Genomic DNA, 25,203 nt, shown 5'->3' with positions numbered 1-25,203 from the left:
GCATACTAAACATAGTTCAACAAGTGCTGCCTAATTTGGCATCACATTTAATAGTAGATGTTTTGTTTGAGTTTTGTAAATGCAGGCCAGTTGAATATAGTCTGTTCTGTGCACAATGAAGGAACATGTTCGACTTTTGATCCAGTTTAGTGTTTTCATAGATATGAAGTCCTTAAAGAAAATTGTGGCTGGCACTTACATTGACACGGTTTGTAGTTTCTGGCTGTTCTACATGAACAGCAACATTTGTGTTTATTATTAGGCAATAGTTTGCATTGTCATGTAGTTTCTTGTTTTAGTCTCTGCAAGGTAAACATTTTGGTATCCGTGGTATTTCAACTACATCTTTTCAATGATAGAGAGAAATGGAGTAGTATAGATAGAAAGAGCAAGCAAATTAAAGGCTCTGCCATCAAAGATAGAATTGTTACAGTGCAGAAGAAGGTCATTCAGCCCATCGTGTTTGTGCTCGATCTCCAAATGAGCATGTTATTTAATGCCATCCTCTTGGCTTCTCCTCATAACCCTGCATATCATTCCATTTTAAATAACATCCTTTTTGAATACATTGATTGAACATGCCTTCATTACATTCTGAGGCAGTGCTGGAGAATTGAAGAGTACTGACACATTATAAGACACAACATATTTGAACAGATAAAGTGGTGAGACACAAGACCATGATTGGATCTGAGGATGCTGACAAGAAGTTTAAGTTTAATGCATTTGTACCAGCAAGGTTTGAGGTGGTGGATGATCGGGACAGAGATGAGCCAACTTAATTTGGGATAAGTTATGTATATGGTGACATTGGAGTGATAAAATATAGAAATAACAAAGTAATGATTAAGGACATCATCAATAGAAAAGCACTAGTAGGGGCAGCGGTGGATAAAGATACATAAAAATAAATAACAGGTGGTATATGCCATTATGTCTGGCTCACAACTACTTTTCCCCACCTGCAGTGATCGAGCTCAACCACATCAAGCACCATCAATCTCCTCCACTTCATTTCATCCTGGAGTGCAAAGATAACCCCCAACAACTTTTTTCAACTTTCAACCATCTCCTTAAACCTCAAAATCTTAAACTCTGTGAAAAGATCATCAGTTCTTTGTCACTAATGTTAGCATTTAGTGTCCATACCTAAAAGCCCTTAAGAAGGTAGTGGTGACCTGCCATCACGAACCACTGCAGGTTATGAGCTGCAGGTACCCACAGCCCTCTCCATAGTATTTGTTCTACCTCTCACAGTTGTATTGCAGACTTGGGGACCACTGGGGCTGCCACCCCCATTCCTGCAGCATTCTTTTGGACAGATCACTTACACCTCTGCCCTCCTGTGAGGATACAGCAATGTTCTTTGGCAATTCCAAAATCTTGCTACAGTCTTCACACGCACTCCAAAATACTTTCAGACAACAGCAAAACTTCATCAAAATTATTGCAACTTTTTAAAATTCTTCCATTAGATGTGAATGCTGTTGACAAGACCAGTATTTATTGCCATCCCTAACTGTCCTTGAGAAAGTGATAGACAGTCACCTTTTTGAACTGTGACAGTCCACTCTATTCCCGTGAGCTTGGCTAAGCCGTCCATCCTTCTATTTCGTTACTTCTCTTTTAAGTCCCATTTAACAAACCTCTTTTTATGAACGTTTTTGTCATGACTCCTAATGTCTTCTTCTTAGGTTCAGCATCCATCTTTATACGATTACGCTTCTATGAGGAACCTTTGGATGCATTTCCATGTTCATGTTGCCATATAAAGATAATTCTTGGCATTGTGAGATTTGCATCAATGTATTGAAAATTCTGGTTACAGTGATCTGTTCAGCCCTCTCAAACTTTCTGGCGTTTTTTTTTCTTTGTTTTGAATACTGCTCTTTGTTTTAAGCTTCTTTTCACAAAATATTTATCTTTTCCTTGTATATTTACAAAAGCAACTCAGCTCCACTAATAAACATTGTAAAGTACACAAAAGTATCAAAGGGTCACTTTTTCACTCATTTTCTTCAGCTCCATAAAAAAAATCTGCTGTCTGTTCTGCATCTTCTCTTGTCACAAATTGACAGCAGGTACATGGGGGATTGAGGCTATTAATTCAGTTTGCACCATTACACAACACAGAAAGTGGCTATACCATTTCCTGCTTACAAATTGAAATATTTAAAATTATATTGGAGGTAGTGGAATTCACAACCTCTCATGTCAACTACATTTAAAGCACCAGAAACTAGTTAAACTGTTGCAAAAATGTTTAAACTTGTGTCAATAGACCAAAGACTGTCATATTTGCCAAATCGCACAAATTTAACCACTTTTTACAATGGGATAAAAAGAACTGATAAATGTATAGGAGATTCTCTTGAGACACAGGAACATTGCTTGTCGTACTGTATTCTTAAAAGGATATGGGACCCCGATCATATTTCTGCATTTTTAATAATGTTGATTGCATGTCTATAAAATGAATAAAGGATGCATCTTAATCCCAAACTTCACTCCACGAATTCCCTTTACATCTATGATTGTACAATTTTGTAGGTGACAGAGCCAGGATACTTCAATGCTTTAATGTCCAAAGAACTTAAATCTGAAAATAAATCTGCAGCACATGATAAATGATAGGCAGCAGTCTTGTGAGAGATTCTTTCACAAACAATCTGATAAAAACCACATGCACAGACAAGCCTAAGCCTCTCTGTAGGGCTGAGAGTGCAATTTAGGCACGCTACACAGTTTCCATTCTATCTGCCAATATCCTCGATAAAAAAGTACATTCTGCATGAACTTCCAAATAGCAATTATATAGATTATATTGTAGCATGATACTAATCCTGATAAAAAGAAATTCTGTCCTTATGCAGCTGCTGTGTATTATATTTATAATATATTTGCTGTATAAGCTTATAACTGATCTACATCTAAATCAGTAAACACACATTATTATAATCTATAAATCCAACAGTTTTCTTAAGTTCTGTGAATGGTGCTTCTGACTGAATGCAGAAATTTTGATTGCCATCTACAGCTATCACCCAGTCTACTGTTGTCACTGGAACAAAGCATCAAAGATCTGATTCCAACATGCCATATACCCCAAGGTATCTATCTGTATCAATGCTTTCTTGATAACCATGATCATAAATCTATGGCCTCTAGATACCGAATTATTGACCAGTTTTTCCATATTTCAAAACCTTACAAATCCCTCCATAATTTTGAATTGCTATGTCACAGATGTGCTTTTTTTTTTCTAGAAGTGAATTTCCTTATAATTACTCATATTTTTGTAGCAGTTAAACAGTGTTGCCAATTTTAAAGCAAGATTGTATGAATATGTCACAAGGCACTTGTCCCCATGGCAGCCTAGTTTGACCTCCCACCATTCCATCAGTATTGTTCTTGTTTGGGATGGCTGCACGTCTGGTAACTGCTGCTGTCCTGAAGAATGCTGGCATTGTCTAGTACTGATTCCTGTGTTTCTGAATAGACATCTCCTTCAGTGGGTAAATACAATATTTAATGAAATAAAATGAAACAAGCCAGAAAAGTATCATATTCAAAAGGAAGGGGACTACATTGGATCGACACTGAATTAGGTCACAAAGAATTGTGATGCATGAATACCCTGCATTTATGTAAAGTCATGCAGGCAAACTTTGTGTTATTCTTTTTCTATGATTATGGTATCCAGTCCAGTGCTGCAGAGTCACAGCATGTTTTGTGTCAGGCTAGCACCACTTAAAGTCTTAAATACCTTCTTGCTGCAAAAGCACTTGAATGCAACAGCATTAGGAAGATTCAGAGGGCACAATGGGCAACAGAACATGACCCGTGGTTTTCTGCTGCCCCACTGGAGTCACTGGTGGACAGGAGGTGGTTCAGAAACATGTATTCTATCTCAAAGAGTCAGGTGGCCTTCCAGATAACAGCTCAGATGGTTGTGGAAGCAGGAGGCCAAAGTGATCAATATCAAGAGGCAGATGGCAGATGTTGGATGGTAACTGTGGCCTCGTGGAGGAGGACAGACTCCCATCTATCAGGGAGTGGTCAGAGTTTGAATTGGGTTTTGAATTGTACTTTTGGTGAAAAGGAATCTGACTGTTGATGCTACAGCATGAAGATTTGAAAACTCCCTGTCTAACCTCCCAAAAGCAGCTCTTGGAAGCATGAGAATAGAAAACTAATTTGTAAGCATGACTGCTTTTGTCTGAGTGAATTGTAAAGGTAACCATGATCGACATATGTCTTGTGGAGTAATGCACTGTGAAAACCACTTAAGTAATCTGGCCAGTTTTGTTACTTTTTTTATTTAGTCCTTATCTTAGTGGGTAGGCAATAGCCTAAGTGGTATTATCGCTTGACTATAGATCCAGGTAATGTTCTGGAGACCTTGGTTCAAACCCCATCATGGCAAGTTGGTGGAATCTGCATTAATAATCTGGAGTTAAGAGTTTAATGATTCATATTAAATGATTGCCAGGGGAGGACCCATCTGGTTTACTAATCTCCTTCAGAGAAGGAAACTGCCATTGTTACCTGGCCCAGCCTAAAGGTGGAAAAGTGGCTCAGTGCCAGCGACCTGGGTTCGATTCCAGCCTTTGGCTACTGTCTGTGTGGAGCTTGCATGTTCTCCCCATGTCTGAGTGGGTTTCTGCCAGGTGCTCTGATTTCCTCCTACAGTCCAAATTATGCAAGTTAGGTGGACTGGCCATGCTAAATTGTCCATAGTGTCTAGGGATGTGCACCCGAGGTGATTAGCCGTGGCAAATGCGGGGTTACAAGGATGGAGTAGGCAGCTAGGTTTGGATAGGATGCTTTTTGGAAGGTTGGTGCAGACTTGATGGGCCAAACAGCCAATTTCTGCAGGGATATAGGGATTCTATCAACTGTTTTTGCTTGTCTCTATCTTTTGTGTGAATGGTGTTGGATCAGAAGGACTGGATTCCTGAGGTGTATTGTAATAGGGATCAAAGAAATGGCCATAAACTGGTAAATTCATACTTTGCTTCTGTCCTCACAAAGGAGAACACTAATAACATATCAGAAATAATAGGGATAAGCAGGTTTAGTGAGAGAAAGGAACTGATGCAAATCTGTATCAGGGTTTTGGCCAGGTGAAGATGGCTGACAGAGCCATGTGACACTGGTTTGACCCCTAATGTGATGCTGAAAGACCGTTGGTATGTGGGATTAATGATGTAACCATGCGAAAGTGCCTACTAGCTGAAGCCCAACTGGACTTCAAACAGGCAGTACAACTGACTTTATCATTGGAAAATGTGTCAAGTGGAGCATATGAGTTGCAGGGTATTCGGATGGAAGTGGGCACCCTTGTCAGTTCAGCTGAGTTTGGGGAACACCACTTGAGTGAAGGAAATTATATGGCCTTAATCAAGACATATCCTGAACAGAGGGACTCCAGGGCATCCCACAGCAAAATCCTAAAACAAAGCCAAGTCTGGGCCAAACAGTTAAAATTTTCTTCAGGATCTGGGACAGCAAGCCATTGTAGTTGCTGCTGGTATGAGGACTCAAGACAGCAAAAGGGTCCCACTAGACCTAAATAGAGTAACAGAACTCTTAGTCAGTATCCAGGAAAGTGCACACCCTGGAAAGTCCACCTTCATCTGATTTGGAACTGTTAAATTGCTTAGCAACATCCAAATCAGAACCAATCAAAACAAATATCTGATTAAATGATCACCCCGTTCTAATGGATGTTGATACCGCACGGCTGTTTCAGTGATTGCAGAACCAGTCTTTAGCAAAATTCCCTCTGGACTCCAACCTTTAAGTTTGTACAAGACCTTGGCTAGACTCAGAACCTATACTGGGGAACCTTTACAGATTAAGGGTGCAACTTTGGTTTCGGACTCTTATGTGGAGCAACTGGTTCAGTTACCACTGATTGTAGTAAAAGGCTTGGGCCCAAACTTGATGGGTGAAAATTGGTTGAGAAAGATTCATCTAGATTGGCTCAACATCTTTTGATTAGAAAATGGCTGCCTGAGTGAAGTGATAATTAAATACCCCAAAATTTTTCAGAAAGGTCGAGGGACTATCAAAGGAATCAAGACCATCTTGTATGTTGACCAGGAAGCAATTCCATGATTCTACAAGGTACGCCCAGGTCCATTTGTCTGGAAGACTGGAAAGCGAATGAATCATCAAACCAGTCCAGTTTGTGGAATGGGCAGCACCGGTTGTGAAGCCCAACAGGTTGGTTCACCTTTGTGGGGATTTTAAAGAAACAGTAAACTGCTTTTCGCAGGTGGATAAATACCCAATCCCTCGCATAGAAGATTTGTACACAAGGCTGGCGGGGGGTTGTCCTTCACAAAGCTGGGCATGAACCATGCGCACTTGTAGTTGCAGTTAGACGAGGATTCCCAGAAGTCTGCTACAATTAAAAGCCTTAACGGTTTGTACCAATATATGAGACTGCATTTGGGGTATCATTAGCCTTTGCAATTTTTCAGCAGATGATGGAGAACATTTTACATAGTCTACCCCAGGTTGCCATTTATCTAGATGACGTGCTAATAACAGGGAAGACCAATAAGGATCACTTAGAGAACTTGGATATAGTCCTTAGACATTTCTCATAGGTGGGTGTATTTCTTGTAAGGGAAAAAGATGTGTGTTCCAGGTATCCAAGTGACTTACTTTGGCTACTGGGTCGACAAGACCGGTTACATCCATTGGAAGATAAAGTAAGGGCGATCAAAGGTGCCCCGGCTCCCACGTCTGTACCAGAGCTTAGGCCTTTCCTTGGGCTGGTGAATTATTATGGAAAGTTCATTCATAACCTGGCCTCCATCCTGGCACTTTTGCACAACTTTTAAAAAGGGTCAGCCTTGGAAACGGTCATGTAGCCAAGCCATAGCTTTCACAGAAGTGAAGAAACAGCTATCATCCTCTAAGATGTAGGCACACTATGATCCCAGGCTAAATCTGGTATTGACATGTGATGCCTCCCGAAATAACATTTGGGGAGTATTAGCCTAACAATGGCCCAGTGGAGAGGAATGCCCAACAGCATATGCATCAGCTAATGCAGAGTATAAATATGCCCAGATAGACAAGAAAGGTTTGGAACTCATATTTGGAGTCAGGAAGTTCCATCAATATCTTTACAGATGTAAATTTCTAATAATAACAGACCAGAAACCTCTGCTAGGTCTAACCAAAGAGGACAAGGCAATGCCACCCGAAGCTTCAGGCCAAATTCAGCAATTGGCTTTAATACTGAATGCGTGTAATTGCAAGTTGAAACACAGTCTGGAAGGCCAAATAGTGAATGAGGATGCAATGAGCCGCCTCTTGCTGGCAGATACACCACTGGTGGTACCACCACTGGAACAGTCCATAATGATTTTAAATTTTCTGGACACACTTCCAGTCACAGCTGACAACATTAGACTTTAGACGCAGAAAGATCATGAAAAAACTGAAACAGCTGGTCGTGACGGGGGAGACTGAAGGGCTGTCACAAACAGAACTGAAACCGTTTTGGACCTGGAGAGACTAGATCACAGTAGAGGATGGCATATTACTGTGGGGAGCAAGAGTGATTGTCCTGAGCAAAGGTCACTGCCGGATACAGGCTGAACTCCACTAGGATCATCCAGGGGTTTCCAAAATGAAGATGTTGGCAAGAAGTTATGCCGGTGGCCAGACTGGGTGCAGACATAGCTGCATTGGTGGGGCAGTGCCCAAAGTGCCAATAAGAATAGATATTACTGCCAGCAACTCCCCCACATTCATGGGAATGGCCAAGTATACCCTGGATTTGGTTACACATCAACTATGCAGGTCCTTTCATGGTTTCAATGTTCTTGGTGATTGTTAAAGTGGCTGGGTGTGCACAGAATTCGTTTGTCAAACACAGGGCCAACAACAGAAAATCTGCGCACAACTTTTTCAATACTCAGACTCCCGGAAACGGTGGTCACAGAAAACAGGCTGTTGATTACCAGCGCTGAATTTGAGTATTTCCTGAAGTCAAATGGTATTTGACCTATAAGCTCTATACCATCCATCATCCAATGGTCTGGCAGAGACAATAATACAAACTTTGAAAGCAGACTTAAAGAAACAGCTTATAGCTTCACTAGATATGAAATTGTCCCGGTCCTTATTTGATAATAGGACCATCCTTCATGCAATTACAGAGATACCTCCAGTAGATTTGCTAATGGGGAGAAGACTCTGCACCAGGTTAGATCTGATCTTCTCGGACCTGGGGGGGCAGGGTGAAATGTCATCAGGAACACCATTGCTGGATACAAGACTCCTCTAAGTGAGACAGACAGTGTACTTCAGCTGACTAAGTTTGGTTTGGGAACCATGGGAAAGGCCCTGCATGGGTAAGAGGTATAGTCGACATGAGGTCAGGTCCAGTGATGTATAAAGTTCAGGTAGGTGCAGCAGTCCTAAACAAGCACAGGGACCATATGAATGTTGCAAACTCACGAATGGTGCGGGGGCAAAACGTGTCCGGCTGCTTGAACACCTTTTCGACTGTTCCAGGACTCCATGGGTTCTCCCGCTCTGTCAAGCATTGAAGGTAGCTTGGAATCTGAAATGGATATGGTGGATGTTGCCACCTTGAGGCCTTTCCTACCTGAAGAGGAGAACGAATTTCTTCCGAGACGCTGTTACACACCACCCATATCAGAGGCAGAGTTGAAAGAGTCTGACTTGGTGCTAAAATGCCCGAGGAGAAGTTACAAAAAAGAAACTAGCCTCTGACCTCAGATTCAGAGGGGGAAGGATGTAGTGGTTGTAATGACATAAGACAGGTAGACCTCATAGAATATGAGTTCCTTGATTGGAACTATTAATCTGGTCCAATCAGGGAGCCTGGGGTGACAGACATATACAGGAGTGTCAGATGTTTTGTTTAGTCTGACTGCAGATTTGAGGGAGCTGGATCAGTGTCAAGGACTCTCCATATGTAAATAAAGGGTGACTTGGTGATGGGATACCAGCCTCTTTGGAGTTTTTTCAGTTCCTAATGTCTGATCAATCTAATACATTGACACCATATTTGTAATGCACCTGCCTGCACCAGACATAGCTGATCAACACATTCAGGTCAATACATCTGGACATGGAAATAGCAGGAGTGTGCCTCTCTCCAGCAGACTGAGAGAATGCTGGACCTGCATCACTGTGGCAAGCGCCAACCTGTCCATGGAAGTAGCCAGATGGTTGCATGACTCATTACTGCTGCAATTTCTGGGCAATGAGGGCCATTGTGACCCACATACCTGTGTGCCGCTCCTGCTCCTCTCGGTGCATTTGGACAAAGTCCTTGATTTCTGACAACCCTGGTTCTGTCTTGCATGGTTTCTGACAGTCCTCCTAGTGCCAGTGACCTGGGGTGTTTCTATCTCAGCCAGATGCAGAGCTGTTGCTTTGACAAACAGACCAGATCGTGCTCACACACATTCAAAACCTAACGTCACCAACAAGGTGTCAGTATGGGAGCTGGCGGGGTGTGCAGCAGACAGTCTTGCCACTGCTTCCTCAGAGGCCCTGAAATTCTCAATCTTTACACGTTAAGGAGGTGGATTCTGGTGGAGTTTATACTTGCAAGACTCAAGACAGCAATCATTTCCCATGGAATGAGTAGTGAAATGTACTTGGCAGGATATGGATATCTCAGCTTCCCTGCAGGTCCAGTCCCAGTCTCAGAAGAGTTCCAGGTTTCTCTCCTTGTATGGGTTGAGGAATAATAGTCAGAGTGACAGAGCATGAACCTAGGTGGGAGGTGGGTGCAGCGACAGAGATAAAGTGTGTGCGAGGTGGCAGAGAGAGGAATGCAGCACTAAACTTGGTACAGTGAAGGTGGTCACTGATCTTCTAATGGCAGTATTGGCCATTCCTACGAACCACAGAGATGGCACTGACAAAAACAGAAGTTGCTGGAAAAGCTCAGCAAGTCTGGCAGCATCTGTGAAGAGAAAATCAGAGTTAACGTTTCGGGTCCGGTGACCCTTCCTCAGAAGGGATGGCATTGACCTGGATGGCAACCTCAGGCCAAGGTGCCAGGGTTTGGTGTCGTGGCCTCCTCTGCCAGTCTCCCAGGAAGAGGATACTTCTCCTTTGTTCTACTCCTTTGACCAGCACCTACAGGTCCCTCTTGGAGAATTGCAGAGTCATCTTGCACTTCTCTGATATCTTCTGGAAACGTCTTTAAGCAAGTAGGAAAGTTTCAGAATGCCAGTGGTCACCTGGATGCACAACACCTTTTAAAGATGGTGTGGTAATAAGGGATGGTGGTGAATTGGTGCATATTTACTGAGTTTAAGTCATTCTGGGAAAGGTGTGTACTAAGATGGGGATAGAATTGGCTCTGAGGAGCGTCACGGGGGCAGGGTAGGCAGTTAATGAGGTGAATTTGGTAAGATACTACGAGAAAACTCACTAGACCTCGTGGCAAAAGTCTCTTCCAAAAACCTGACATGACTCAGCCTTAACCAAAGAAAACTTAAAATGCAGCCCTCTGCATCTCCACATGGATTCTGCCAAGCCTGCTGTATATTTCCAGCATTTGCTGCTTTTATTCCAAACATCTGCAATACTCTTCACAACAGTCATGCACTAATCCTCTTTTGCTCACTATCACCTTTTGTTTCTGCAGGAGAAGTTAGGTCACAATATCCAGAGAAGGACCAAAAGTAGAAAAGGTTCAGCCTCTGCTCAGAATGGGAGGAATCAATGAATGTCATCAGGACACACAGAGTGTGAACCACTTGTGTTGGTTAGCAGGACTTCTGCCTTACTACATGGCATTCGTTTTTCCTCAAGCTACCAGACATTCAGAGAGTAGGGTATGCTGGAAAACAGTAAGATAATAGTGTTTTCATCACCCGAGACTCCCTATCTTTAATGTCATGTTGATGTTGTGCTTTTACTATTTCCGTAAGACCAGGGACCCCTGCAGATCATCAACAAGTGGATAATCCTCCGGAAGAAGTATCTACCCTTGCTGTATCTCTTTCAAGTACCAGATCAAAGAAACAGCAACACGAAAATGACCAGGTTGTTCTTGTGATGTCAAGTTCAGTGTTAAGCAGGAAATTGGATTCAACGAACTGCTCTTACCCAACAGGGAAGATAGACCCTGGTTAACATTTTATCTGAAAGATGGTTGGCAATTTCAGAGACCCTGCTTGAAACTATTTTCTATCAGATGTAATTATATGTAATATTAGAAAACTTGCAAAAGAACTGTTCACAGTTTTTGAAAGCCTGGATGACTGATTAGGAATCTGAGAGTTGTTTCATAGAAGTCTACACTAGAATTTTAAAAATCTTGTGTATGGATTGACAAGGCTGCACATAGTAATACCAGCTCATCACAATTTTTACAATATGCAAAGTTAAGTTGGATTTTCACTTGTATAATCATTTTCTAAGAAACTGGCATGAGCACTTTGGTAATAGCTTAAGGTATTGTAATGCATTGGTTCTCTACACTCTGCATGGGACAACACAGTGCCTTGAAAATCCATTTGACACTGTTCAAATGTTAACCAATCCTCAACAATCTTAAAACAAAAGTAGTACCTCAAATATAAATGCAATCTTGACGAAGAACACATGCAATGGAGTCCAAACTGGACTAAACTACAGTCTTCAAATGACTGCCCGTGGGGAAGTATTGGCAACACTTCCATTTTTCTGCACCTCAGCATTCATTTTTTAACATTGCATTCATTTTTATTTGTATTTTATTGTCTGCTCTTTTAGCAGTAGATGCTGTAAACTGCAACCAATAGTTCTGAAAATATTGAAAGTATTTCTCAAATATGTACTATCCTTCAACACAAATGGTCTAGTTTAAATAAATTGATGATATTCAGGAAAACACTGAATTTACAGTTTCAAAGATAACCACTAGTTCCTTTGTAACTGCAAAATATTAGTCAGGTAAATTGCAACTATCTCCAGAAATTTTTGTGCAGCACAATTGTATCATTAAAATGTGAAACTACCCACATCAAAGGGAAGTCTGCTGATGCATAGGAAACTGAAACCCCAGCTTTGCTCTTTCATAATCTTTTTAAACAGGATCAATCAGGAGAGTTTCAGGCTACTGACCTTTGCTCTCGGTGATTCCAGCTTTGCTTTCTGGGGGTTTCCATGTCTTGAAATCTGGACCTTTGTCCAATGTTTTGTTTGCATAACTAGAGAGTTATCAGCATTAGCACAAGCCTCTGGCTGTAACCTAATCCCAAATTGCTATTAATAAACTTTTTCTTTCTCTTTTGATCTAGACTCTCGTCTGGATTACAATGGAACTGTGGACCTTTACTAAGGTTCAAACTTCAAAACATTAAAGAACAAGCAGAAAACATGTCTGTTAGTTGCAGGGAATGCATTCTAATGATAGACATTTGTTAAATGTGGTAAAAAGTCTCATCTGGTAGATTTGCTTTCCACTCTCTTCACATTTTTTACATTCATTCATGGGACCTGGGCATCACAGGCTGTATTATCCATTCCTGACTGCCCTTGACAAGGTGGCGGTGGGCTGCCTTCTTGAACTGTTGTAGTCATTGGGACATAGGCACACCCACATTGCTGTTAGGAGGGCAATATAGTACCAAGTAAGGATGATATGTGGCTTTCAAGTGGTAGTGTTTCAATGCATCTGACGTACTTGTCCTTCTAGTTAGTAGAAGTTAAGAGTTTAAAGTGCTGTTTCAGGAGTCTTGATGAGTCATTTGTAATTGCTCATTTATACGTGGTAATTCAATGCTAAAAGAAGAAATAGAGATTTTATAAATTATTGGTGAGCATTTGGGAAGTTGAGGACACTTCCTGTGTCTTGGGGGATCATGTGTGCAGGAAGTTTCTCCAGCTAACTGAGCTCAAGCTCAGGATTTCAGAGTCACGAGGTAGGATGAGAGTTTTCTACGCAGTTTATTCCACTTCCAACAGAGTTGTGAGTAAAGTGAAAGGTCACGGTATTAAAGGGACAGTGACAACATGGACACAAAATTGGCTGAGCGAAAGGGAACAGACATATTTTGGACCGTAGGAAGGTTTATAATGAAATTCCCCAGGTGTCAATATTGAGACCTTGTTTTTCATGATATTAAAAATGATATGAATCCTGGTGCCCAGGGGACAATGTCAAAGTTTGCAGATGATGTGAAACTTGGAAGAATTGTAAACTGTAAGGAGGGCGGAATGGACCTCCAAATGACATTGACAAGTTGTTGGAGTGGGCAGATAAGTAGTAGATGAGGTTCAATGCAGAGAAGTCTGAGGTGATGCACTTTGGTAGGAAGAACATTGAAAGACTATGTAAAATAGGGGGTACATTTCTAAAAGAGGTCCAGAAAAAGAGGGACCTGGAGGTATATGTGAACAAATCATCGAAGGTGGCAGGACGGGTGGAGAGAGCAGTTAATTAAGCATACAGTGTCCTTGGCTTTATTACTAGGGTCATAGAGTATAAGTGCAAACATGTCATGTTGAATTTATATAAGACACTTGCTAAACCTCAGCCGGTGTGTAGTTGTTGGTGCCACATTATAGGAAAGATGTGAAAGCACTGGAGAGTGTGCAGAAGTGATTTACAAGATTGGCTCCAGGAAAGATAAACTTCAGCTGTAAGGATAGATTGATGAAGTTGGGGCTGTTTTCCTTCGAGAAAAGAAAGTTGAGAGGAGATTTGATCAAGGTTTTCTAATTCATGAGTAGGCTGGATTGAGTAGATAGGGAGAAGCTGTTCTCACTCACAAGAAGAACAAGAATGAGAGGAGACAGATTTAAAGGGATGAGCAAAAGTAAAAAGGATGATGTGTGAAACAAGCTTTTTCACACAGTGAGTATGGATATGGAATGCACAGCACTGTGTGGAAATGTGGAGGCAAGTTCAACTGAAGCATTCAAGAGGATTTTGGATGATTATTTGGATATAAAATAGGCAAAGAATATGGGGAAAAAGCAGGAGATTGGCACTAGCTATCAATACTCATTGAAGAGCCAGTTCAGGTACAATGGGCTGAAACAGCCTCCTTCTGTGCCATAACAATTCTGTTGTTCTGTGGTGCCAGAGTAAAGGATATCATACAGACGATACAGGATATCCTAGAGGGATAATGGAGTGAGCCAAAAGTCGAATGTGTCAATGCCAATGACAAATAAGGCAGTACTTCAGCCCCTAAAGGAAATATTTCAGGAGTTATAGAGCACAATTTTGAAGGGAATAAATGCTGGATTATGACTACTGTAGTGTCACACACAAGATAGGGAGGATCAATGTGTGCTTTGAAGCATAGAACAGCAGGGAAAGCTTTGGATTGTTGGGCACAGAGACCAGTTTTGGAGCAGAAGGCACTGATTTAAAAAGGGATACAAAGCACCTTACAGCAATGGGTCCTCAGAGAAAGAGTCAGTAGTGTCATTTGACAGGAAGCACACTAAATTGGTAGGGACATGATTACAAGTACAAAGAAGTAATCTGTATGAATGGATTTTTTTGGATTAGTATATTAGAGAAAAGCTACTGACACATTATATTACAGGATCTTGGATGAATGAAGGTGCATCACATTTGAATGGTAAGATTTCTGGAAGGAATGTTAGGGCCAGAATGGTGAAATAATGCTATCCTAAAAGAAATAAAGCCATAGAGACTTTCTTAGATAGCTCATCCAGATGGAAGGAATGCATGCTGTATCCTCCATGCCACCTGCTCCTCTTTCCAAGGTGACCTCTGGATGTCTGGTGGAAATAGCTAAGACCATATAATGGCGACTTTGTGGAGGACACAGCAGTCCACTCTGAATTTGAAAAAATGTTCTGGCAAGTGACCTGAGTCAAGGAAATGTCATTTCAAATGGCAATGGGCTGCTCCTTGATGTTTCTGATAGATGCAAGACCTGCATTATACACCTAATGTATGGTTGTTGGCATGAAGGAGTGGCAGGAGCTCACCAACCAGATATAGAATAGGTAACGCTTGAATCTGAGCTGCTGACCTCTAGTTTTTCTTGGAATCCCAAAGACTGTCTTAAGATGTTAACAATGCGGTTCTTTCCAAAGCAGGCATTCATTGACATGGTGGTTTGCACACAGCCACACATCAATGAGATGCTGAAGAAATCATAGTCCTTGCAGCTCCTGTACCTCTTCTAACTGATGTTGAGATTCTGCAGAACCAACTATGATCAGTTGATAGACCCTCCACTATTGAGGATGGTGCTATGCTGGTAAATTATTGAGCCCAAACATCCTTTAAGATGGAGGAATGAGATGTCCTCACTGAAAATTGGCAGTAGTATGGTCATCTGTGGAGGGCCCTTCTTTCTTTAAAAAAAATCATTCATAGGAATTTATTGCCCATCCCTAATTGCCCAGAGGGTAGTTAAGAGTCAACAACATCATTGTGAATCTGAGTCATATGTAGGCCAGACCAGGAAAGGACAGCAATTTCCTTCCCTGAAGGACATTAGTGAACCAGATTTTTTTTTCCTGACAATCAGCAACAGTTTCATGGTCTCCATTAGACACTTAATTCCAGACTTTACCACTATCCAGTATGGCAGGATTCAAACCCAGTTCTCCAGAACATTACCTGGATTAATAGTCCAGTGCTAATTGCACAAGGCTATTTCCACCTTTTCTTACTCTTTCCCCTGAAGCATCTGTTCACCATGTTGCAGAACGAGGATCACTGCAATTACAGCCCTTATGCTGCTTGTTGATTGGTGTGTGCAGGTGACCAAATCCACTGCTCTTCCTGAATGGATGTAACAACTCACTAAAAGACCTCTAAGAGTAAGTCACAGCATTTGCACACAACGTGGCACAGCACAAGTCAAAAGCACTTGGCCTGCAAGATGCATATCTGACCTTTCAAATAATGGTGGTGGATGTTCCCTCATGCAACTGAATGCATGTTCCGCTGAGACAGATTAGCACATGCATAAAATAGGCCTTCACGGTCCAATGTTCCAGAAACAAGTAACAAATCAAACAGAACGTCACAATCCAAACACACCTGATGTTTCCAGTTCACACATGGCACATCCATGCTAACACCTTTCCTAGCATAATGCAGTGTGAGAGCTGCACTGGAAGAGTGTTGCATACCATTTTTCTACTTAGGCACTATGGAGTCCAATTTTGCTGCCCAAGAATAAAACTGGAAAATTCTACAAATCCTAGCAAATCAGACAGCATCTATTGAGAAAGAAAGGGAAGGTTAACATTTTAGATCATTGATTACTGGACAAAACCAAGAGAAATTCCAAATGAACAAGTTACACGGAATTCAGCCAGCAAAAATGGGGTGAAAAGAAAAAAAAAGGCTGTTTTTATAACTAATTACAAGTCCAGAGAAGATCAAATGACAGAAGTGATAAATGCTGAACACACAAAGGCAATAATGAGAGACATTAGAGAACAACACTTCATCTTTCAATTGCGCATTCTCTGCTAAGTTTCAACAATTTCAAGCTGTGCTCTGTGTTGTTCCATTTTGTTTCATTTTCTTTGCATGTTTCTTGTTTTACTTACTTTGCTTTCAGACAGCATGCTTGTTATTCTGTCATTCATATCTCCTTTGTCCCATTTTTTATTTTTGTGCTTGTCCTATTATCATTCCCTTTAGCTCTTGCTCGACCAAATCTGCAGATATTTAAATTCTCCCATTTTCCACCCTATCACAGACTTTTCCTTTTGCTCTTTATTGTTCTTCTTCATTTTATTTGAATGAAATGTATATTTCCAACATTCTCCAGTTCTGATGAAAGATCACACCCTGAAACGGTACGCGAGGTTTTCATGGAGGAGATTGAGCCAGGAAAATTTCTAATTCATTTCCTTTGAAAGGGTCCTGGCCAGCCATGTTTTGTTTGTGAGGAAGTGGGAACAGGATGGAGTTGGCCCCACCACCTTTAGATGTAGTTTGGAGGTGGCCATAAAAGCAGGTGAGCACTGAAGGGCCTGTTCCTGTGCTGTAATTTTCTTTGTTCTTTCAGATACATGAATGGGCAGGGAGCAGAGGGATACAGATCCTTGGAAAATAGGCGACAGGTTTAGATAGAGGATCTGGATCGGCGCAGGCTTGGAGGGCCGAAGGGCCTGTTCCTGTGCTGTAATTTTCTTTGTACTTTGTTCTTTGAAGCAGACTGGTTAGCACGGGCACAATCTTTTAAACTTACCTGTCAATAGGTTCCCAAATCCAGACTATTATACACAACTCTTTTGAGAAGCCATAAAACACAAATCATGGAGAAGTCAGCCAGCACAGCAAAGGCTAGATGGGTATGAGATGCCTAACCTTGCAAAGGATGTGAGTGGAGGGTGCAGGCTGACTACCTGAACCCTTAACGCGCACTGGTGAAAATTGCTGGAAATGAGAATGAGGGCAGGAATCCTGTAATTTCACTTCATAAAACTCTGGGCTATTGACTTGTTTTTATCTCTCAAGATGTTGTCAGACCCAATGCATTTCATTGCTTATTTCACATTTCGATTATCCATAATATCTTGCTTCTAATTAGAGAAATAATTGTTGTGTTTAGACCAAGAGGATGTATTAAGATTATAGCAAAAGGGAAAGTTGGCCGGAAAACCCGGCAATCAGGGTAAGCCCCAATGACCAAGTGAGAATAAGACAGGTTATAACAGGGGTTTAGAGCATCCCCAGACCTATGCACCAATTGGGGATCTTCAGCCAAAGAATCATTTGACAAATCCCATCTTTTGAATTTGACGATGCACCCAACGTATATGATGAAAACTTGTTGGATATGAAAATTGGGAACTTTTTTTTAAGATTCTAAGTTGGTAAAGTCAATGTTGAGGCCAGAGAATTAGGATAGCTTATAGAGAAAAATGAAGTGGGTGATTTTTTTAACTAGAATTTAGGTTAATTGAAAAAGTTATAGAAAGCCAAAGACAGAAAGATGAGATAAACAGGCAGAATTAAGGAAGCCTTATCATATGGGAAAGCAAAGCAGGTGCTGGAAATCTGAAATGAAAACAGAAAATGTGGGAAATACTCAACAGGTCTAGCAGCATTTGTGGAGCGAGAAAGAAAGTTAGTATTCATTTTGATGACTTTTCATCAGAATTTTAAACTTTCTTTTTGTTTTGATGAAAGATCATCAACCTTAGAAAGTCTTTCTTTTTCCATAGACATTTCCCTCTGAGAAATTGTGCATTTTCTATCTTTATTCTAAGGTAGATTCCCACATACTGTTTGCATGATCCAGCAAAGGAACTGATTCTGCAGGAAAGAAACCCAGAAGGGGGCAACTCCTTTTTTGATAGTGGTGTTCCTATGACATTTTGACCATTCCTTCAATATCTATCAATATGAAATCACATTATATCCCTGACACTGGATTGAGCAATTTGCTGTATTTGCTCAGCGTAGCATTTGTAATGTAGCAGTGTAGTTTATGTTAGCTAATTAAATAATTCATTGTATGCCCATTAGTAACTATTTGAAGAAAACTTTAACAATCCAATTTACTGTATCATCACATTTTATCACCTTCCTCCCTTTGCCCATTACCTACCTGAAATGTCTGCATGTATTTGGACAAAAAGAAGATTCTTGCTCAGTCCACCACACATAAACAGAGTGTCAATTTGATGTCCTGCAGTCAGCATTGTTTCTAGTATGTGGCGTGTTCCCATCTGAATACAGGGAAATAGAACATAGATTTAAGTGTAGATGCCATTAAACAGTAGCAAATTTATTTCTTACACTCATCATAACAGATTTTCAGAATAATTGCATGCAATATTTTGTTAAAATGCAAACAAATTACTCAATAAGGAAAAGTTGATTAAAATTATTCAATTGAATATGTGGGATGAAAAATTTGACTGTCCAAAATAGTCAGCATGTCAGTGTGCTAATCTATTCCACATGAGGCCCAATCTATAGTTCACTTGCAAATTTCTTTAAATGGTGTTGGTGAAAAGACACCCCACTATAGTGCATTGGTTACTGATTAAGAAGGATGTGTAGTGGGGATGGACTTAAACTTGCAAAGTGGTGATGGTGGTGGGGGAAGACTCCCCAATGGATATAGTTTTGGAAGTGCCAGCGGGACCAAAAGAGAAAAGATGGGGAATGGAGAAAAGCAAGTGATAGAAGACTTGACTGTTGACAGGGAACAAAAAAATGGTCACCTCCCAATGGGCAAGAAAGAGATAAGGTATGGTTAGGTTGTATGCACAGAGTATAGTGACTAAAAATGGGAAACTGGAAGCAGAATTTGGTCTCGGGCGATATGACAGAGAGCATTGACAGATATGTGGCTCAAGCCAGAACAAAACAAGCCAGAAGAAACATGGAGAGACAATACAGACTCAACTTTATAACTTTGAGGAGTGTACAAGAACAGAGGGAGCTCAGGATTCTGAAGATGGCCAGCAATTTGAAACAACTCTTAGAAGACTTACAGGATCCTTGGGTTTATAAATACAGGCATAAGGTATCTTTTTTTCAGGATTGTATCCAGTGACTAGTGGAGTTCCGCAGGTGTCAGTGTTGGGACCACAACTATTCATGTTATATGTGAATAATCCTGATGAAGGAACTGAGGACATTGTTACTAAGCTTGCAGATGACACAAAGTTGGGGTGGAGGAACAGGTAGTGTTTATGAGGAGGGGAGGCTGCAGAAGGACTTGGATAGGCTAGGAGAGTTGGCAAAAAAACTGGCAGATGGAGTACAATATGGGAAAGTGTGAAGTTATGCACCTTGGTGGGAAGAACAAAATTGTAGACTATTTTCGAAGTGGGAAAAGGGTTTGGAAATCTGAAGCACAAATAGACTTAGGAGTCCTGATTCAGGATTCTCTTGGTTCACTTGGCAATTAGGAAGTCAAATGCAATGTCAGCACTTATTTCAAGCGAACTAAATACAAATGCAGAGACGTACTGCTAAGGTTGTTTCAGGCTTTGGTCAGACCGCATTTGGAACATTGTGGTCAGTTTTGGACCCACATCTTTTGGTGTTGGAGGGGGTGCAGAGGAGATTTACAAGAATGACGCCAGGGATGAAGGGCTTGTCATACAAGGTGAGGTGGAGGATTCTAGGTCTATACTCAATTGAGTTTAGAAGGGTGAGGGGGATTCTGTTAAAACATAGAGAATACTGAGAGGCCTGGATAGCGTGGATACGGAGAAGATGTTTCCACTAGTAGGAGAGACTAGGACCTGAGAGTACAGCCTCAGAGTGAAGACACATTCCTTTAGAACTGAGATGAGGAGGAATTTCTTCAGCCAGACGGTGGCCAATCTGTGGAACTCATTGCTGCAGAAGGCTGTGGAGGCCAAGACTTTGAGTGTATTTAAGAAAGATGTAGATATGTTCTTGATTAGTAAGGAGATCAAGGGTTATGGGGAGAAGGAAGAATGGGTTGAGAATACAGACTCAATGGGCCAAATGGCCTAAGTCTGCTCCTATATCTAAGGGCCTAAAAGTAAGGAAGTTATGTGACCCCTCAACACTGGTCAGACCACATTTCTGTTCAGTTCTGAGCAGTTCATTTAAGGAAGGATGTTAATGCCCTGGAGAGAATACAAGGGTGATTTACTAGAATGATACCAGGAATTAGAGATTTTAGATACAAGGAAAAGTTAGAGAAATTAGGCTTATTCTTCTTGGAGAAGGTTAAGAGATGACCTTGTAGAGATGTTCAAAATTATGAACAATTCTGACAGGTAAAGAAGGACATTCTGTTTCCACCTGTATGTCGGCAACTAAGAGTCACAATTTCATGACTGTCAGCAAAAGAGCTCGGATTGAGAAGAGCAGAACCTTCCTTACTTAGACTGTTATTAGGATTTGGAATGCGGTACCTGGGAGACTGGTGAAGGGGGATTCCACGTGAATTTACAAAACGTTACAAATGACAGCTGGATATGTATTTGAGAGTTATGAATTTAGAGGACTACAGAGTTAGAGCTGGAGAATGGGACTAGCTAGGTAGCTCTTCCAGGCACTGGTACAGACATGATAAGTGGAATGGCCTCCTTCTATATTATAAAATTCTATGAAACAACTGGCAGCTTGTTACATTGATCCAGCTGGCAGTTTGAGTCTGGGAAGGAGATGATCCTCGAAGGGACTGCAAACACACTAGCATCAGACTGGAGTCTTAACCTAACTGAACATATACCTATCCTTAGCCCGCGGGGGGACTAAAGCTATTATTATGACAGAAAATTCAACCGACATGAATTGATGTTGTCCTCTATGGTGTAACTTTCTTCAAATAACGTTTAATTTGTGCTGTCATCATCAAGTGTCTTTATGTTTTTCATATTTACATACATTGGTCTAAATATTGCAGGAGTGAAGACGCTGTTAGATTTTTTCCCTAATGTTTCAGCTCTGCTTTAACTTGTGGAAGCGATTGGCAAAAGGAGCAATGATAATGTGAGGGAAGCAATTCTTAATAAATAATTGGTTGGAATTTGGAATGCATCGTCTCAGAATGTGGTAACCACATAGTCAATCAGGGCCTTCAAAGGTCAACTGGATAATTATCTGAAGAGAAAATAAATTGCAGGGCAACAAGAAAAAGGATTGCGGATTATGATCACTGGCCCCAAACTGCTCCCCAACTGATACCTTATTCACTTTCCCTGCCTTATTTCCCAAGAGAAGGTCAAGTTTTGCTCCTTCTGAAGCAGGTAAATTCACATACTGAACAAGGAAATGTTCTTGTACATATTTAACAAATTCCTCTCCATCCAAGCCCTTAACACTATGGCAATCCCAGTCATTGTTTGGAAAGTTAAAATCCCCTACCATTAACAACCTATTATTCTTACAGATAACTGAGATCTCCTCACAAATTTGCTTTTCAATTTCCTGCTGACGGTTTGGGGTGGGGGGGTCTGTCATATGATCCCAATAAGGTGTTTATCCCTTTCTTATTTCTAAGTTCCAGTCAAATAACTTCACTGAATACACTCCAAGGAATATCCTTCCTAAGTATAGCCGTAATCAAAAACACCACCACTCCCAACCCCCACCCCACTCATCTCTTGCTCCCCATTCTATGCTTCCTGTAGTACCTATACCTTGGAACATTAAGCTGCCAGTCCTGTCCCTTCCCAAGCCATATCCCTGTAATAGCTATGATATCACAGTCCCATGTCCCCAACTGTGCACTAAGTTCATCTGCCTTACCTGTCAGGTCTTTTGCATTGAAATAAATGCAGTTTACTTTATCAGTTCTACATTGTTCTCTACTTTGTTTCTGCCTGCCTTGACAGTTTGACTTGCTCCTTATCCCAATTGCACCAACCTCAGACTGATCTCTTTTCTCACCATCTCTCTGGTCCTAGGCCCAACGCCCAACTCCACTAATTTAAATCGTCCCATGTAGCTCAAGCAAATCCCCCCATTTTAACAGAGAGACTACCATAAACTGTCATTGAAGATTCTAAAAAGAAGGTTATAAACCTAACAAATTTTTGAAGAAGTTATGAGATTAGTAGGTGTTGGTAGCCCAGATGATATTGTGTAACTTCCATACCATTTGCCCTTTCATAGCATGTTCTGGAGCAAAGAATGAGACTGATATTGCAAAAGCTAACCATGAGTGCCTTTTTAACTTCCAAGTAGAGGGGAACTGCATAAAATGAAGATTCTGCTTGACATAGGTTTTGGAACAACAAATATCATAATTAGATATCAGATTAAGAGCAAGTCTATTCTTGGTAGCTGGATCAGCATACAGGATTCAACCTCCAGTAAGATAGCCTCTTCAGTGAATTATATAGTCACATACATAAACACCAAGCTATAAATCACAATATCTTAGTTAGTATTAGCATTTTATCTCTCTCTACATGCAAAGTACACCTGTATGATGGAAAGATTTCGTTCTATAACATTATGCTCTGATATTCCTTATTACAACATTCCAATAGCAGCTCTTTATGAGTAGTTCCAATGAAAAAAACATAATCAAAGACATGTAATGCTTCTTGCCTGACTAGAACTGTTTGATGGAACTTGATGGGTAAATGGATATGCCAGCACTAATTTTAGCTGCGGCAGGAAGATGCAACTTTTATTAAAATTAAGTGGAATAAATGTTTCTTCATCAACCATATGATTTTTCCCTTAGAATGTTGGATATCGGCGAGGTAAAGCAACACTTGAATAACCTCAGTGTTATAAAGCATGAAGTGACACTTAAGAATGGAAAAAAAAAGGGTCAAGTAGCTCTTTTGTTCACAGTGGAAAACTTAAATGTGTACAAAATTATATCAAATAGGAAACTTGTTAATTTAAATTGGGCCATGTCTCCTGTTTCCCACCTCATTGTTCCATATGCATGTCACAACACTCAAACAGTTAGGGCCAGCTCTTCCAATTTAGAGATAGGTAAGAATGTTGCAGATCTTCTTCTTGTCCTCCTCTTGTGCAAATTCATTTATTTTCATAAGCCCAAAAAATTGGAGCAGGAGTAGACCATACAGTCCCTTGAGCCTACCTCATCATTCAGTACAATCGTAGCTGATCATCTTCTTCAACTACACTTTCTTGCCAACTCACCATATCCCTTGATTGCTTAAGAGACCAAAAATCTCACTTTTATCGATATCAGACGGTGATACCAGACAGTATCTTTGTGGAATACAATGTTGATGTCTTCACAGACAGAATTCATCTTAAACTAAAACATCAGGAAGCAAAAGGTCCTTCACCAGCCTGCTCCCACCACGGAACTGTCCCTTGACTATCAACATCCATCGTAAGCAAGTGTAAAATGCAGGTCAATTTTCATAATTTGGTGCATCCTTTCAGTGAGGACAGACATTGACAATGACCGCCAAAATCACCCCAGTGTGCCAGCACAACCTTTGGCCATCTGACAGCATGTGGTAGCAAAGACCTGAAACCTGGCCTCAAGGCCATGGTCTGCAGAATAGTGGTGTTACATGCCCTTCTGTATATATCACAGATATGGACAGTGTGCAGCAAACATCTCAAATGCCTACAGAAATTTAATCAGTAATGCCTCTGCAAAATCCAGCAAATTCAATGGAACTATAGGTGCTCCAATATCAGTGTCTTCTTTCAAGTCACCATTCGAGGCATTGGTTACTGTTAATTAACTGCACTGACTGAGTCACATTTTCTGCATGCCTGACACAAGACTTCCAAAGCAAGCTCTCTATTCTGAGCTCCTTAACAGCTAGCTGATATCAAGAATGCAGAGAAACTGCTTTGAGGACATCCTTAAAGGCTTACAGAAAAAATATAACACCCTTATCAAATCATGGTAATCTTTTCTCCAAGACCATCCAAACTAGAGCAGAAGAATCCCCAAAGATGCCAATCAGCTTGAGCATATCTAACAGGCCCAGGTGGATATCAAGTACAAACTGTGGGAGGAACGCGTGAAAATCTGAGTATCCCACCCACCTGCCTCTTCAACTACCATCTGGATGTGTGCATCCGGTATTATAGTGTTTAGTCATCTCAGGACCAGAACTTGGAGTGTAAGGATGAAAGCTTCAATCTCAAGGACTACAGAAGAAGAAGTGTCATTGAAATGCTATGATTGAATGAAGCTTAATTCTTAGGAGTGATGCTTTGGAGGTAGGAATGGAAGATTTATAGATAAACCCTTGAGAACAGTGAAATGTCTTTCAGCAGGAAGTGGTTCAGTTGAAACATATTCCTAAAAGGGAGAAATGTAGGGAAATCAAAGCTAGAGATCCCTGGATGATGAAAGATATAGCAAGCGAGGAGAAGCAGAAAACATGTGGGTATGGCAGATGTCAAGCTGACAGCAAGAATGAAAACCCAAGCTGACTATAGAAAATCCAGAGGGACAACTGAAAAGAAAAGGCAAAAAGATAGCGTGAGAAGAGATTGACTACATACATAGTGGGAAACAAATAGTCTTCTAAGGGCATCTTAAGTGAAAAGATGGAATAATAATGGAGCATAAAAGTGGATGAATGCATGAAACAGAGGGCATAGCTGAAATACTAAATGGAATTTCTTGTTTTCTATCTGTCCCAAGGAAGATGCTGCCTGAGTCAGAGTAAAGCAAAAAAGAATTCAGATATTAAAATAGACTAATAATTGATAAAGAGGTATAGATAAAGAAGTATTGGAAACACTGCCTGTGATAAAGTTTATATCTCATGAAGACCAGA

The 25,203-nt window shown here is 40.8% G+C and overlaps 1 protein-coding gene across 2 annotated transcripts in view; it reads right to left on the bottom strand.

The window, feature by feature from the left end:
• Positions 1 to 25,203, bottom strand: part of fggy (FGGY carbohydrate kinase domain containing) — a 310,186-nt gene that overhangs the window by 44,299 nt on the left and 240,684 nt on the right. For both annotated transcript variants that reach the window (XM_048601899.1, XM_048601900.1), the window contains one exon: positions 18,573 to 18,693. In XM_048601899.1, the coding sequence (XP_048457856.1) occupies positions 18,573 to 18,693 (121 nt within the window). The remainder of the gene's footprint in view (positions 1 to 18,572; positions 18,694 to 25,203) is intronic.

This window comes from Rhincodon typus, chromosome 10 (assembly GCF_021869965.1).
Source record: "Rhincodon typus isolate 14 chromosome 10, sRhiTyp1.1, whole genome shotgun sequence".
Classification (NCBI taxonomy): Eukaryota; Metazoa; Chordata; class Chondrichthyes; order Orectolobiformes; family Rhincodontidae; genus Rhincodon; species Rhincodon typus.
The sequence above is the reverse complement of the archived record's forward strand: the minus strand, read 5'-3'. Positions and strand labels throughout refer to the sequence as shown.